At 44.2% G+C, this 14,198-nt stretch overlaps 2 protein-coding genes across 2 annotated transcripts; one reads left to right on the forward strand and one right to left on the reverse strand.

Moving 5' to 3' along the window:
- The first annotated feature begins 329 nt into the window (after nucleotides 1-329).
- LOC132992243 (sperm-associated antigen 16 protein) lies at nucleotides 330-3,199 on the forward strand. Its single transcript, XM_061061441.1, has 2 exons — nucleotides 330-1,284; nucleotides 2,089-3,199. Exons 1-2 carry the CDS (start codon nucleotides 343-345, stop codon nucleotides 2,920-2,922), a joined length of 1,776 nt encoding a protein of 591 aa, XP_060917424.1. The 5' UTR covers nucleotides 330-342; the 3' UTR covers nucleotides 2,923-3,199.
- c17h18orf54 (chromosome 17 C18orf54 homolog) lies at nucleotides 3,184-13,000 on the reverse strand. The gene is made up of 15 exons (XM_061061442.1): nucleotides 12,868-13,000; nucleotides 11,317-11,452; nucleotides 10,771-10,927; nucleotides 10,400-10,567; nucleotides 9,576-9,726; nucleotides 9,433-9,496; nucleotides 9,134-9,335; nucleotides 8,771-8,862; nucleotides 7,958-8,066; nucleotides 7,774-7,866; nucleotides 6,817-6,895; nucleotides 6,667-6,724; nucleotides 6,414-6,593; nucleotides 5,950-6,005; nucleotides 3,184-5,220 (listed from the first exon to the last, which is right to left on the reverse strand). The coding sequence occupies exons 2-15, from the start codon at nucleotides 11,449-11,451 to the stop codon at nucleotides 5,070-5,072; spliced, it is 1,695 nt and encodes a 564-aa protein (XP_060917425.1). The 5' UTR covers nucleotide 11,452; nucleotides 12,868-13,000; the 3' UTR covers nucleotides 3,184-5,069.
- Nucleotides 13,001-14,198: the final 1,198 nt, after the last annotated feature.

Here is a 14,198-nt window from a genome sequence, read left to right on the forward strand (position 1 = left end):
AATTAAACTGCATATGATTTTATAATAATATTCAGCCAGCTTAATTTAATTTAATTTAATAAAAGGTTTCTGAAAAAATGCTCATATTCAAAGTATCAATATAGACTCTAAAAACACAATGAGCACAACAAGCTAATCAAAGGTGAAAACTCAAGATAGATTTAAATGCAACATATATTTAAACAAAATCAATGAAACAAAAACAATCGATACGATTTCATATCAGAAAATAAAAAGTGTAGAGGCGTCATAGAGTTGCTATGGTAACAGTGTGAAGAACACTCAGCATTCAGCTACCATGACAACATGTAAACAAGACTCTTAAAAGGCAGAGGAGACAAAATGTCAACGCAGAGAAAAGAGAGAGCAGAGGAGGAGAACAGAGAGGAGGAGAACAAGGTGGAGGAGGAGAGGAGTGACGATGAGGAGGACTTTGAGGAGGCGATGAGAGAGTTCGCCTCCTCCACTGCTTCCAGAAGAAAATGCGAACCTCCCAAACTTCAAATGATTCCAAAAATCCCAGAGGCGGTGGACGACTTCCTGAGGAACTTTCTCCGGAAATTAGGGATGAGCCGGACTCTGAGGAGCTTTGAGGCCGAGTGGTACGGCTCGGCTCAGAAACTCCAGACTGAATCTCTGAGGATGACTTCAGCAGGAGTGTCCTTCATCCCTGACGCGCTCACACACAGGCAGCTCCTCCACAGCGAGCTGCAGGAGGTCCACAGAGAGACCGAGCTGCTCCGAGAGGAGGTGCTGGCTGCAGGGGAGAGACTGGGGAGGATGCGGAGGGAGACGGATTTCCACCGGCTGCAGTACAGACGAGTCCAGGAGGAGAAAAACAGGCTGATAAACGACTTCAAAAAGCTGAAAAAACACCTGGAGTCATACGAGCCGGCGCTGAAACAGCTGGACGAGAAATATCAAACAGCTCTGAGTCAGAAAATGCTAATCAGTATAGAAAAGGAGCGAGTTAAAAGCAGCATAAATGCACAACCGAACCAGGAAAAACCCAAAATGAAGAAAGAAAGAAGCATCAAAAGCGGAGACAGGCCTGATAAATCTCCAGAGAAAAGCAACAAAATGAGATATCCAAAGTTTCCTGACCCACACCTGGCTCAGGTGAGTTTTGAAACATGTAAAAGTTCCTTCAGTCTGTCCTGCTCCATGAGGGCTCACCAGCTCCCCATCAGCTGCGTCGACCTGCATCCACGAAAGCTGGTCCTCTCCTCCGCCAGTGACGACCGCAGCTGGAGACTGTGGGCGCTGCCAGCCGACGGAGAGAAGGTACGAGACCGGTGTTCCTACTTTATCAAAGAGATGAATTGACATTAAACGACACAACACACATTAGAGGTGAGGTGAGATATGTTTACATAAGAGACAACCTGGTTAACTAGAGACTCACTTATCACAGGTAAACTGAGTAAAAATAAAATGGACGGATGATGTCCGCCAGTGGCGATTCTAGAGTCTATTTTTGAGGCCAATTTATTATTTTTTTTTGGGGGGGGGCCCTAACCAGTGTTCATCACCATCATGTCAACCAGTGTCCAGACGCTTCCTCCTCTTCCTCTTTCATTTCCTGTTTCTTTTTTCTCTCTTGTAGATGGATGATTCTCCTTCACTTTTCTTCGTTGACATTCATTGACAAACTTTGTTTTTCACAAAGCAATAACGCTTAGCAGGGCAACAAAAACAAGCGCTGTCAGATGGGGCCCCCTTAGGGAGGATTCCGACTGCAGTTGCAAAATTTGCACATTTTGGGCCGCTGCTCTGGTTTAAAGTTTTTGAGCCCTCAGGGGCCCCCATCCTGGTCTGGGGCCCCAAGCTGTTGCCTGCCTTGCCTGTTAACAAGCAGCGCCTCTTATGTCCGCTTAGAGCTTCCATACTAATCTAAATTGATAGAGAGATGGAGTTTGAGATGAGACAATTTAGCTTGAAGACATATTACATTCAACGCTGACATATTCAAGTGAAGACTAGATGAAAATAAATGTTAAAAAATGAGAAATAAATAACTCTCAGAACTAATGTTTTATTGTTTTTGAAGTAACAGAGATGTGATTTTTTGTCGTTTTTTGTTGCCAGGTTGGTCAGATGGTGATGACAGGTGAGGGTCATTCTGATTGGCTGTCCGGGTGCAGTTTTCACCCTGACGGCGCAAAACTGGCGACCACAAGTGGAGACAGCACGGTAGGTTCCTCTCTACATTATTCTCCCGTGTCGTCTGATCTTCTCGTCCTGTCGTTGATTCTCGGACGGTTCCTCCTGCAGGTGCGTCTCTGGGACTTCTCTCGTGGCTGCTGCGTGCTGATGCTCGCCGGTCACACTCAGCCGACCTGGGGCTGCTCCTTCCACTCGTGCGGTCACCTCCTGGCGTCTTGCTCTGCCGACAGAACCATCAAGCTGTGGGACCTGAACAGAGCGAGCTGTCACCTTACACTGCGCCGCCACACCGCCTCCGTCAACAGCGTCCGCTTCCTGCCCTTCTCTGACCTCCTCCTCGCCTGCTCCGCTGATAAAACCCTCGCCTTGTGGGACGCCAAAGTGGGTATCTGTGTTGCCACCTTCCAGGGTCACCAGCACCCCTGCAACGACGCCGCTTTCAGCCTGGCAGGAGGCATCGCCGCCTCCTGTGACACCGGCGGCGTCGTCAAGCTGTGGGACGTCAGGAAACCGTCATCAGCAACCGCAACTGTAGAAGCTGGACAACAGGCCGCCAATCAGGTGGCGTTCAGCCCATCAGGGAAGACTTTAGCTGTTGCCTGCAGTGACGGTCTGGTCAGGATGGTGGATGTGGCTTCTCTCGTTGTGAGCAGCCTGTCGGGACACAGCGATGGCGTGCAGAGTGTGACGTTTGACCACAAGGGGGAGACTGTGATATCAGCGGGGAGTGATGGGTTGATAAACGTCTGGTCATGACCAACAGGAAACCTTGAAGTTATAGAGACAACAGAAGAACTACCAAAGACTGCAGTTCCTCAAATGGCCACATGGGGATGGCTCGGTGAGCGAGTCACTGCCCATAGAGCCACATGTTTCATAACTCTACTGCAGGAATAAACACAGAACTGTGGGTACAAAAAGAACATTTCCTGATTTGTTACACCATCTCTATATAACTCCAGTTTAAAGGATTAACCTCATTAATAATAAATAAATAACCAGACAGCATGAAGGTGGTGATTTTAACATTTGTTTTAATGTGAGCGGTTTGAAGACACAGCAGCAGGAGACTGTTCAAGATAGAAAACACTCAAAATGGATGTTTTTTTTAAACATCTGTTTGGCAGTGTAGTGGTTCTGAATGTGACACAAAATACTGACTGCATGTTCTTCATCTTAAGACAGGATGATGATGATAATAATGCTGGTAAAACAACGATGACAAAGTGAGCTCATTATGTAAAGAACTTTAACACTTTTAATAACAAACCTCTGCTGTGTGGTAAAGCATCACCGCCCGTCGTCTTCAGGCACTTCAGCAGCACCATCAGTCAGTGTCAAACTTTCTCAGGCACTTTTTTTTAATTTAACTTTCAGCTCTGATTAGAGATTCATCCTACCAAGGAGTATTAGGGCAACATTAAGGGTAAACAAATCTGAGATATCGGGACTGAAGTCATACAAGAAGGTTAAAGTCGTAAACTGACGAGATTAAAATCATACATTTACAGTTATATCAGAAGAGCAGCAGCCGTGAATTCAAACATGCCAAACTTTAGCAGGTTGAAATGTCTCATTATATCGTAACAGTGACATGACAGAATGTTTAAGTAATAATAGAGCTAAAATAATGTTCAGGGGGGGCTGCTCTCATGAGCATGTAACATTTATCATGTTAAGTTAATGTCAGCGTAGTAACAGTAGCCGCAGTAACATTCGACATGTTAACAAAAGTATAGTACACTCTGGACATTGAAAAGAAAGACGGATGAGATATTTCATCATCAGTCATTAAAAAAAAACAACACGACTCACTAAGAGGTCGTCGTCCAATTTCATACACACGGGCAACAAAATCAACCAACACAAAAGTTCCTCACAGGAGCTTTTTTTTGCGTCACATGTTTGCTTGATAGCATGCTACAGTAGCTAATGCTAATGTATATAAAATGTATGCAGCTAGCATTGTGACACTCTCACCTCAAGAGTCCTGCTGCTGTCTTGGCAACAAATAGAATTCAAACTATATTTTCCGTGCAGTAACGAACAAGTGGACGTTACACCTGTCGTTCATTTTGGCACATTCACACATTTAAAGGCCACACATTTGGCAAAATCCACTTCCCCATGTTTCTCTAACACTAACATGTTTCTCGTACCTGTCTAAACCCCCCAATGATGAGAAAAGTCCATCCTCTTCGTCTTTTGCCTGCTCCACTTTTCAGAAAATGTGTGCTCAAACAGGCCGTTTGGAGATTTTCCCTTCATGACATCACAAAGGGCAGTAACCCCTCCCCCAGGTGGGTGACACTCCCACAGCTAGGTGTTTGTTCTTCACTCTGAGTCTGCCTTCTCACCGTAAACAATAGGACATGGAGAGAGAAAGCACTGAGTACACCCAAGCCCTTCCTGAGAGGGGCGTGGTCAGACACAGCTCATTTACATATTTAAAGGTACAGACACAGAAACAGCCTGTTCTGAGCAGGGCTGAAATAGAGGGGTTTATAGACATAGGGGAGCATAGGGGAGCTAAACCGGTTGAGGAGGAGGAGAATATGTGACCTTTAAGCATCTTAGCAGCTAATTATTTAGCACATTTTATCTCTCAGTTCGAGTCTAGTTGCCTTTCTTATCTGGAAACCACCGAATGTTTCACAGCTTCCTTCACTGTAACAGTTAACTGTCACACCCATTTCATGCCATAGATAAAGAGTCTGATTTGGTCCCCGGACTACATCCATACACCCTTAGTTAAAAAATATAAATCCAAAGCAGACTTCCTTCAGATTCTTTGTCTTTTACTGCGTCCTGTTGCTGCCGCACATCAGAGGGAAACAACGAGGAGAGGACAAAGAGACCACTAACTGATGATGATGATGACATGGACGAGCTGGTCTTGGGCTTCATGAGCGTTTCTGCTGAGTGCAGGTGAGTCCATCAGCTGAAGAAGAAGAGTAGCGTCCTTCGTCTTCATCCCTCTCCTTCTCTTCCTGTGTGCGTTTCTCTCTGGGCTCTTCCACCAGCATCTTCAGTCGGCTCAGGTGATGCAGAGCTCTGAGGATGGAAACATTCAGCCTTTAGTGTTTAAGTGTTAGTGTGAGATGAGAAAACTTTCCTAATAAGAAGTTTTGAGACGTTTTTAAATATTCTCAAAGATCCCGTCTGGAGAAAAAGGTGTAGCGCCCAGCCAATCAGAGCGCTTCTAGTTGAAAATAATTCAAGGTCACTGTTGAGGTCACCACCGTGTCATGAACCCACATCCTCCGTGCTCCTTGTCCGATTGGAGCCGTGATATCAGGGCCGTCATTATCATTAAGCTCATCATCCAGACAAAGTGGGAGGGCAAGCCCACTCCGTTTGATGAGCACAGTGAAGGAATGAAAAACAACCTCAAATTTAAAACATACAGCAGCTGTTGTCATGGGCCGCTGTGGTTCAGTTGGTAGAGTCATCGCCTTTCAACCAAAAAGGTCGAGGGTTCAATCCCCACCTGAGCAACATGTCCGATGTGTCATGGGCAACCCCGCATTGCTCCCTTTGCTTTGGTGACGGTGTATGAATGGATTACTCTCTGATGTACGTCGCTTTGGATAGAAGCGTCTGCTAAGTGAATTGTAACATTGTCAAGAGACTGTGGTCGTTGAGAGAAGACGCACGGGCAGCACTTTTTTTCTCATAGCACAAACGCTTCATCATCATCATTAAGTAAGTTGCAGCAGCAGCAGCTCACTTTGTGAACTAACTCTGAAGAGAGGAATCATGTGTATGAAGATGTTCAGGTACCTTTGTAGTGACGCTCCACCAGAAATACTCTCCAGCTCCGCTTCCCTCTCAGGCTTCTGCAACACAAAGAGAAAAACTCTGAGTAACCTGAAAACTATTATACCCCAAGAATTTTTATTATTAACCTGGATTTAACAAGGAGGGAAGTATCATCGGGATTAAATAGATTATAGTCAAGACAGACAAAAGCACAATAACATGCCTTCAAATACGATCAAAACATTCACAATTCAAAGCACAAACATGTGAATATCAGCACAAAGGGAAACAGAAGAACCAGAAAATGACAGAACTAAATTTGACTGTGAGTGCAGCTGTAGGGCCATCAGTACTAATATATCGAGTATGAAGTGAGCATTGAGCACTGATCTATGTGGCACACTAACGATGGAGAGATGGATGTTGACTGATATGCAAAAGAGAGAACTTGAGCTCCCGTCTTAAGTGCACTCGTCTGTTCACACCTGTTTCACTGGAGTCTCTCGTGTCTGTAACCTGTCGGTCTCTGTTGGAGCTGATGGCGCCTCCTGTCGTCGCTGAAGCTCCGCCTCCACCGCCTGCAGCCTGAACAGCATCTGCTTCAGAGCCTCAGCTGGACCCGGCTGTTTAAAGATGTTGTTTCCATGGAGACAGCAGTCCTGAAGCTGGGAGAGAAAGAGGCTGTGATCCTGGATCTGTCAGAGGACTGCACTGACTGTAAAGTTTTCCAACACCTACCGGAGCTCCACTGTCGGTCTGAGCCTCTGTGTTGCCCCCTGTTGCTGCTTCTGAGTCCCTGCAGGTTCAACACATCACATATCCTTCAGTTAGCTTACTGACTGTGCTTTAGATCTATTGTTGAAAAAAAGTGTAAAAAAGGGGTCTCACTGATTGAACTGAGGGCCGTGCAAAAGCTCCTCTGTCTTCATCAGGCTGCCTTCTTCATCGACACTGTCATGGATACTGACTGCAACACAAACAACAATCGTTCAATTAGATCAACGGAGAACTAAGAGGGAGAAATATGTGATAACCTTTGTTTAAGCAGTGACAAGTTTACTAGAACTCAGAGAGCTACAAATAGATGAAGAAGATAGAAGATGTTTAATTTTTTATTTTGGGTTGTTGTTAGATAAGACAGTGGACTGAATAGGAAACCAAGGAGGGAGGGAGAGAGAGAGAGAGAGAGAGAGAGAGAGAGAGAAGGAATGAGAGCAGGAAAGAAGCCACAGGCCGATTTAAAACCCTGGCCGTCTGCTTGGAGGACTATAGTCTCCATATATGGGGCGTGACCTATCCACTAGGCCAGGGGTGGGCAACTGGTGGCCCGGGGGCCACATGCGGCCCCCATCAACCCTCAATGTGGCCCTCAGGTCAATTTTTACATATCAATTAATTGGAAACATGAAGAAAACATGACAAAATCTGCCATGAAATCATGAAAACCAGAAATATGTCCATAATAATATTTGATCACTGGTATATGTTGAGATAAATTTGAGACATAATTGACTGTAATTGTTTTTGTAACCTATAATTTGGCCCCCTGGCAGTGAGAATTAAATGAATGTGGCCCTTGCTGTGACCAAAGTTGCCCATCCCTGCACTAGGCCATCTGTGCCACTACAAATATGAAATATGAAAGTTTGCTCCCACTTTATTTTCTAAATGTATATCAAAGCATTTTCAGGGCTGGGAAATTATTTGAGTTTCATTTCAATTAGGATTTTGTCTTCCCACAATCATGAAACTCGATTAATCCAGACTAAACGATGACTGTGCCGCATGTCGCATTGCACTCTTTTTGTCCGCAGGTTTGGTCATGTGACTAAGTCTTACTCTTACCCGAATGTGATCGGCTGTCTGCTCCTCCAGAACTCTGAGACAGAGAGTTCAACACCTGGTCGGCCTTCTGGATCAGAGACTCAATCCTGTTGTCTGAGAGGATGAAAACACATTTACAGCAAACACAGCGTCAAGAGTCTGTGACCCACAACATGGATCCAACATCAACAGTCTTTATCTTTACCTCTGAACAGAGTTTCCATGATGTCAGAGCTTTTCTTCTGAGCGGCGAGTAGAGAAATCTGTTCAGCAAACTGAAGCCTGAGATCTCTGAGAGTCTGCCGGCTGTCACTCTGATAACACACACATACACACACAATGATTATTACTTTACCTCCTGACACTCAGTCATGACATCAGAGTTTGCTCCACCAACTGAAACAAACTCTAATATGTCATTGAAAGCTCTGTATAAACCAGTAATAACTTTCTGGTCTCATTTCACTGACAGTTCTGCTGCTCGTCTTCTGAAACACTCCCGTGACCACATTACCCCCCTCCTTCATAAACTCCACTGGCTCCCCATCCCCCAGTGTATCCACTTAAACTCCTTATCATCACCTACAAAGCCCTCCATAACCTGGCTCCTCCCCCCTACCTGTCTGAGCTCCTCCACTGGCATACTCTCAGGTCTGCTGACGCAAACCTCCTTTCCCCCCTCTGCAGGACTAACCATCGATCCTGGGGGGACAGGGCCTTCTCCATTGCCCCTCCAACCCTCTGGAACTCTGGAAAAATCATCAGAGACCCCCCACTCACTCTCCACCTTTAAGAAACCCCTAAAAGCTCACCTTTTCAACATCGCCTACAACCACAAAAAAAACTCTTTCCTCATCCTCATCCTCATTCTCTATTCACTATTTCTTAGCTGTTTTGTTTTGCCGTTATTCTTTGCTAAGTGTCTTAAAGTATTAAGAAAAGTGCTACATAAGTCTAATGCATTATTATTATTTACTTCATTGGACAGTGTTGCTCACTGAGGGTTCAGTTCTCTCACCTGGGCAGGTGTCTGGTCAGAAACATCGTCGCCCTCCAGCTCTTCGACCCAGGACGGAGCTCCGGATCTGTGAACTGCAGGAAGGGGAACACCTGGAAGAGCAACATATTATAAAAATGATTGTTTATTTCTGTAGCACATAATCAAACTGGATTCTGTTTACTCCACACTGGAATGCATTTAAGCTCACAATATGTTCCGTCTGTGTTGGGCGCCCTAAGGTGACCTGGAAACCCCACCCAGGGGGGCTGTGGTAGTGAAATCCACCCTCAGTTGTTACAGTTTAACCCTACAACAATTTGTAATACAGTTTGTAATACAGCTGTCAAAAACAGTGTTTGTGCCGTGCAGGGCGCGCTGTACCTCGGTCATCCCACAGCTCTGACTCTGAAGGCGGCGGAGGCTCGCTCAGGTCGCAGCGTTGGATCCAGGCCGGGTACTTCAGGTCGGGCACGCTGGTGATTCCGGAGCAGTCCATGTCAGACTTGTTGCTGGTGAACCAGTGAGGGAGGTGGAGCGATGAGGACAGGTCGGCCCGCTCCGTCCTCGCTGCTCTGTGTGAGGACTGAGAGAGACAGGAGGAGTTCATATTTTTACATAGTCTGATCTTTTTTTTTTTTAAGACCACCTCGAGGCTGATGAAATATAAAAACAACATCTACCCTGTAGCAGCTGCCGGAGGAAATATCAGCATCCGGTTTCATCATGGCTGTGCCTGGTCTGCCCCTGCACCCAGAGTGGAGGAGATGTAGTGAGAGTTCTTATGATATATTTTAGAAAACAAAGTGCAGAAAACAGCATGAACCTGGAGCTTCTGGGCATCCTGGTTGGGTGAGTGTGGTGATGGAGGTTTATGCGGGGAGCGGTGTGGCTGCTGCTGAGTCTGTCCCAGGGTCTCTGTGCTGGTCTGGAGGAGGTGGGACGAGGCTGGGACTCCCTGGACTTGGACATGAGGCCTGGAACAGAAAGATGAGAGTCAGAGGACCTGAGAAACGCACGCTTAAAAAAACACACCTAAAAGCTGTTGAGCAATGAATTCACAAGCAAGCCAATGAATATTCAATCTATCCTCCTTTTTTGATCATTTTAATTTGAATGAGTTCAAAGACCTTCGATAGAAGCAGAAATTGTTGTGATATGTTTAATGACCTCTTATAAGGGCTCAGGTATATGTATATTTGATGATGCATTTAAAGACCATTTAAGAAAAGAGGAGGTGGCAAGATGCTTCTGATGACCTGAGTTGAAAGCAGAGGTTCAGGTGATGCATTTAACAATTTTTAAAAACAAGTGGAGGTTAAATTTCTGCATTTAATGACAGGTTTGTTAATGACGCATGTATGGACCTTTTATGGAGACAAAGGTTTGGATGATGTGTTTAATGACATCAGAAAAAAAAGAGGAAGTGGATGATGCTGTTGAAGAGCGAGGATGAAGGGAGAGGTGTGTGTGATACATTTAAGGACCTTTGGACAAAAAAAAAAAAGAGGTGATGCATTTAAGACCCTGAATGAGGTCAGAGGAGTGGGTGATGTGTTAGAGACCTCATTCGAGGGCAGACGTGTAGGCGATGTGTTTGGTGACCTTTTGATGACAGTGGAGGTACAAGAGGTGGACGATGATAAAGACCTTGGATAAAGGCGGACGTGTGGGTGACGGGCATGGAGCCGTCACGAGGGATGGACAGTAACTCGTCAGTCGTCATGGAGAGTCTGTCTCTGTTGCTGCGGTGATGGAGGGAGCTGACGGGGAGGTTAAGGAAGTCCAGCTCCTTGTCCGTCAAACGCTCCCTGAGAACTGTGGGCCAAAACAAAACACAAAGAAAAAACATGTAACATTTTATACAAACAGTTGACAACAAATAATCACAGACTGAGATGCACCTCTAGATATTCATCTCATAGATGACGTACGATCTTGTACCACATTATTGAATTCCCACTCAGGTTCAAATGGAGGTTGGACACACAGAGCTCCAGCACCTCTGTGTGATGACCTACCGTCTTTGTTTCTGAGCATGCTCGCTCCAGGTCTGCATGGCGTGGAGGGTAGACTTTGAGGCAGGACCAGCTTTCCTGTCAGAGACCCTCTGTTCTGCCCACTTCTGTCGAAGTCTGCAATGTAGGCGTCCAGTGCTGCCGAGGCGGATTCATAGTCCTGCAGTCAATCAGTTCACGACAATGAGTTATTTTACTTTCAGTGATCTAAATGACATCAAAAGCTTTTCTGCCAGCAGATTGCTTTGACTTTTATCACTCCCGTTAGGAAGGTGATGTGAAGACCACAAAACATGAGTACAGGGGAGTGACTGAAGAGGATTTAGTGTGAGACCGCCCGAGGGATTTCAACTGAAAGCATTTAAATCATTCAGATATTAACACAAGTGTTTGGAGTCTTTTGAACTCCAAGGCCGTAAGGTTCATGCTTTTCTTCAAAAAGAAGCCCCATTGGTTGTCAACTGTCAGCTGAATTTGGATCAGTAACCGGTTAAAGAAGGGTACATTTTCCACACAATTCCCATTAACTTCTGCATAAACAGAATGAACCTTGTCTCTGTATCTGAAGGAGGTGTTGTGTTCAGGAGCCAGCAGGTTGCTTCTCAGGTGACCTGAGCTGGACAGGAGGGAGGTAACCGTCGACTCTGGGGATAGAACGTCACCGACCAGGCCGCCGCACTCCATGCTGAATAAAACAAACAGCAATCACAAATCGCTCACGAGCACAGAAAACGCTGGTGTGAAGCCAGAGCGTAGAGCAGAGAGAAAAAACAGGTGCATCTCAAAACATTAGACTATCATGGAAAAGTTCATGTTTCCCTGTAAATGAATGCAAGAAGGGAAACTTTCATTTATTGCTGCTTACAGCTCATGACAATTGAAAATATAACATTAAGAATATAAACAACCAAAATAAGGACTTAAAATACAGAAAGTTCAACAGTCTGAAAAGTATGTTCTCTTATGCACTCAAAACTTGGTCCGAATCCCTTTTGAATGAATTACTGCCTTAATGCTGCGTGGCATGAGGCAACCAGCCTGTGGCTCTGCTGTTATGGAAGCCCAGGTTTGCCATGATAGGGGTCTTCAGCTCGTCTGTATTGACGGGTCTGGAGTCTCTCTTGGCTAGCCGATTAAGCACAGTAACACCACAGTGAGCAAACCAGTTAGTGGGAGTTTTGTCTCTGTGGTCAGGTGCCAAGTCCTGCTGGAAAAGGAAATCAGCATCTCCATGATGCGTTCAGCAAACATGTCAAATCTCCTTGCAGACGTATGTGTTGACTCTGGACTTCATAAAACACAGTGGAAAAGCAGATGCCATGAGGGCCCAATTCACTGCCTGTGGAGACTTCACACTAAGAGAAGCCATGGGGTGTTAAGAGGAAGAAGAGAGACACCAGACCCAACAACACAGACAAGCTGAAGACCGCTCTCAAAGCAACCTGGGTTTCCATAACACGACTTATATACTTCACTTTAAGTCTAATGAATCAAGAATATATGAAGGTGTCCCTTTTTCAATTCAATTGGGATGGGGGTCACGATAATCTAAATCGTTTTAGATGCACATGTCCACACAGTGAAAGAGGATGGGTAACTAAACAAAACATTTACAAAGCTAAAGCATCATAGTAACGATCTTAACTTTGTGTTTAAACACCGTGGTGAGCGTACACTGAAATCTGTGATCCTACTAACATACTGAAAACGTTTTAAGTGAATCTGGCTCATAAATGTGTCTTTAGTTTGAAGAAAGGATCGTCGGGCTAATGTTGTTTACATGTTCGAGAAACTGTTCGCTTTCATGAAGTCTAGCCAAACAACCAAAAGAAAACCAAAACAAGACAAAAGATGAAATCCCCACCGTTACACTTCAATATTTATTAAGCAGTTAGCAAACAGTATCCTACATTACGTCAACAATACGTCAGTGTTTGTAGAAAGTTAATACAACTTTTAAAACAGTGCTGATAACATAGTGACAAAATCTCAGGGAAGTTTAAACTGTTTACAAACTTCAGGTTCAAATTAGCTTACGACTGCTTCAAATGTTTCAATTCAGATGTGTTTATCTGCGCAGAATGACAATAAAACACTTACTATTACACTCCTAAATGTCTCCTTCTTGGTTTCTTTGGTTGCTACACAACACGGAGCACTTTTCACAACAGGAGATTCAAGACTCCCGGGTGATGCTAGCTGGATGGAAGAACGTTCTCATTCGGTTTAATGGCAGGTAGTTGGCGAACCAGTCCGTGTGCTCTCTATCGCCCCCTGCAGGACTGGAGGGGAACAGCAGACTGACTAAAAAAACAACACTGCAAACAACCATAAAGCTAAATTCCCTCCATTATTCTTATATAGTTAACTGACAATTAAAACGTTGTTTAGCTTGCTAGACTTGGCTAGATTTTTTTTCTTCTAATTATCCAGTCATCTATTATTTGTTTAATTACATAAAATACGACTTCAGAGTGCTCTGATGCAGTAACAAAATATCAAAGTACACACACTATCATATCCCCACACTCGCATACACACACTCATACACACATGCATACACCTCAAGTTTTTATTTATTTATCGACCAACCAAAACAATTAAAAACAAACATAAGTCATCGACTCTTGAATGAAAAGGAGAAGAAATAAGAATAATCTTATAATCTATACCTCTTTCATAAGAAATCATTAATAAAACACATCATTCGATAAAAATTACAATAAATTCCCACAGGCCAACACAGACACTCAGATCCTATACAATACATTATAGTTATCAAGTGTTTTTCAAGGTCACAAAATGATTTGAAATGGTACCGATCATGAACTGGTAAACAAAGGTTCATGAAGCAGATCATGATGATAACTGTTCATGTTTAAAATGGAGGTCATGGCGTTTATCCTCCCTTTCTCTACCTTTACACTGATCTTTATAATGCAGTCGTTGCTGATGTTCTTCTCTGGGGTTCAGTCAGCACGCTGCAAAATCTGTCTTTCCTGAAGCACAAACAACATCAGGTGATGTAGTTGGTGTTCTAAAGCTATAGGCTATTCATATTAGACCTCCAGTCTCATCATGGTTCTGGAAAACACGATATTATAATATAAACCAAAAAAAATGGTATTCCCTAAGTAAGAGAGCAGAGAATAACTGATCCAGGTCGTGCATTTGTGGTTTTTGACTAAGTGTTCAAATAGTTCATAAGAAAGAGAGGGTAACAATTTTAACAAACTAGGCTTCTTTCTTAATCTAGGAATCACTCATTTAATATGTGTTAATGATGAGCAATTCACGTTAAAGTAAAAAGTGTAGCAACACAGGCCTACTCGGCCCCCCATACCTTATAATCCATGCTTCAAATAGGTCTACAGTATTTTTGCTCTAATCAGTTTTTACTGTGTTTTCAGCCTCTGCAGTGCAAATTCTTC

Source organism: Labrus mixtus, chromosome 17 (assembly GCF_963584025.1).
Source record: "Labrus mixtus chromosome 17, fLabMix1.1, whole genome shotgun sequence".
NCBI lineage: Eukaryota > Metazoa > Chordata > Actinopteri > Labriformes > Labridae > Labrus > Labrus mixtus.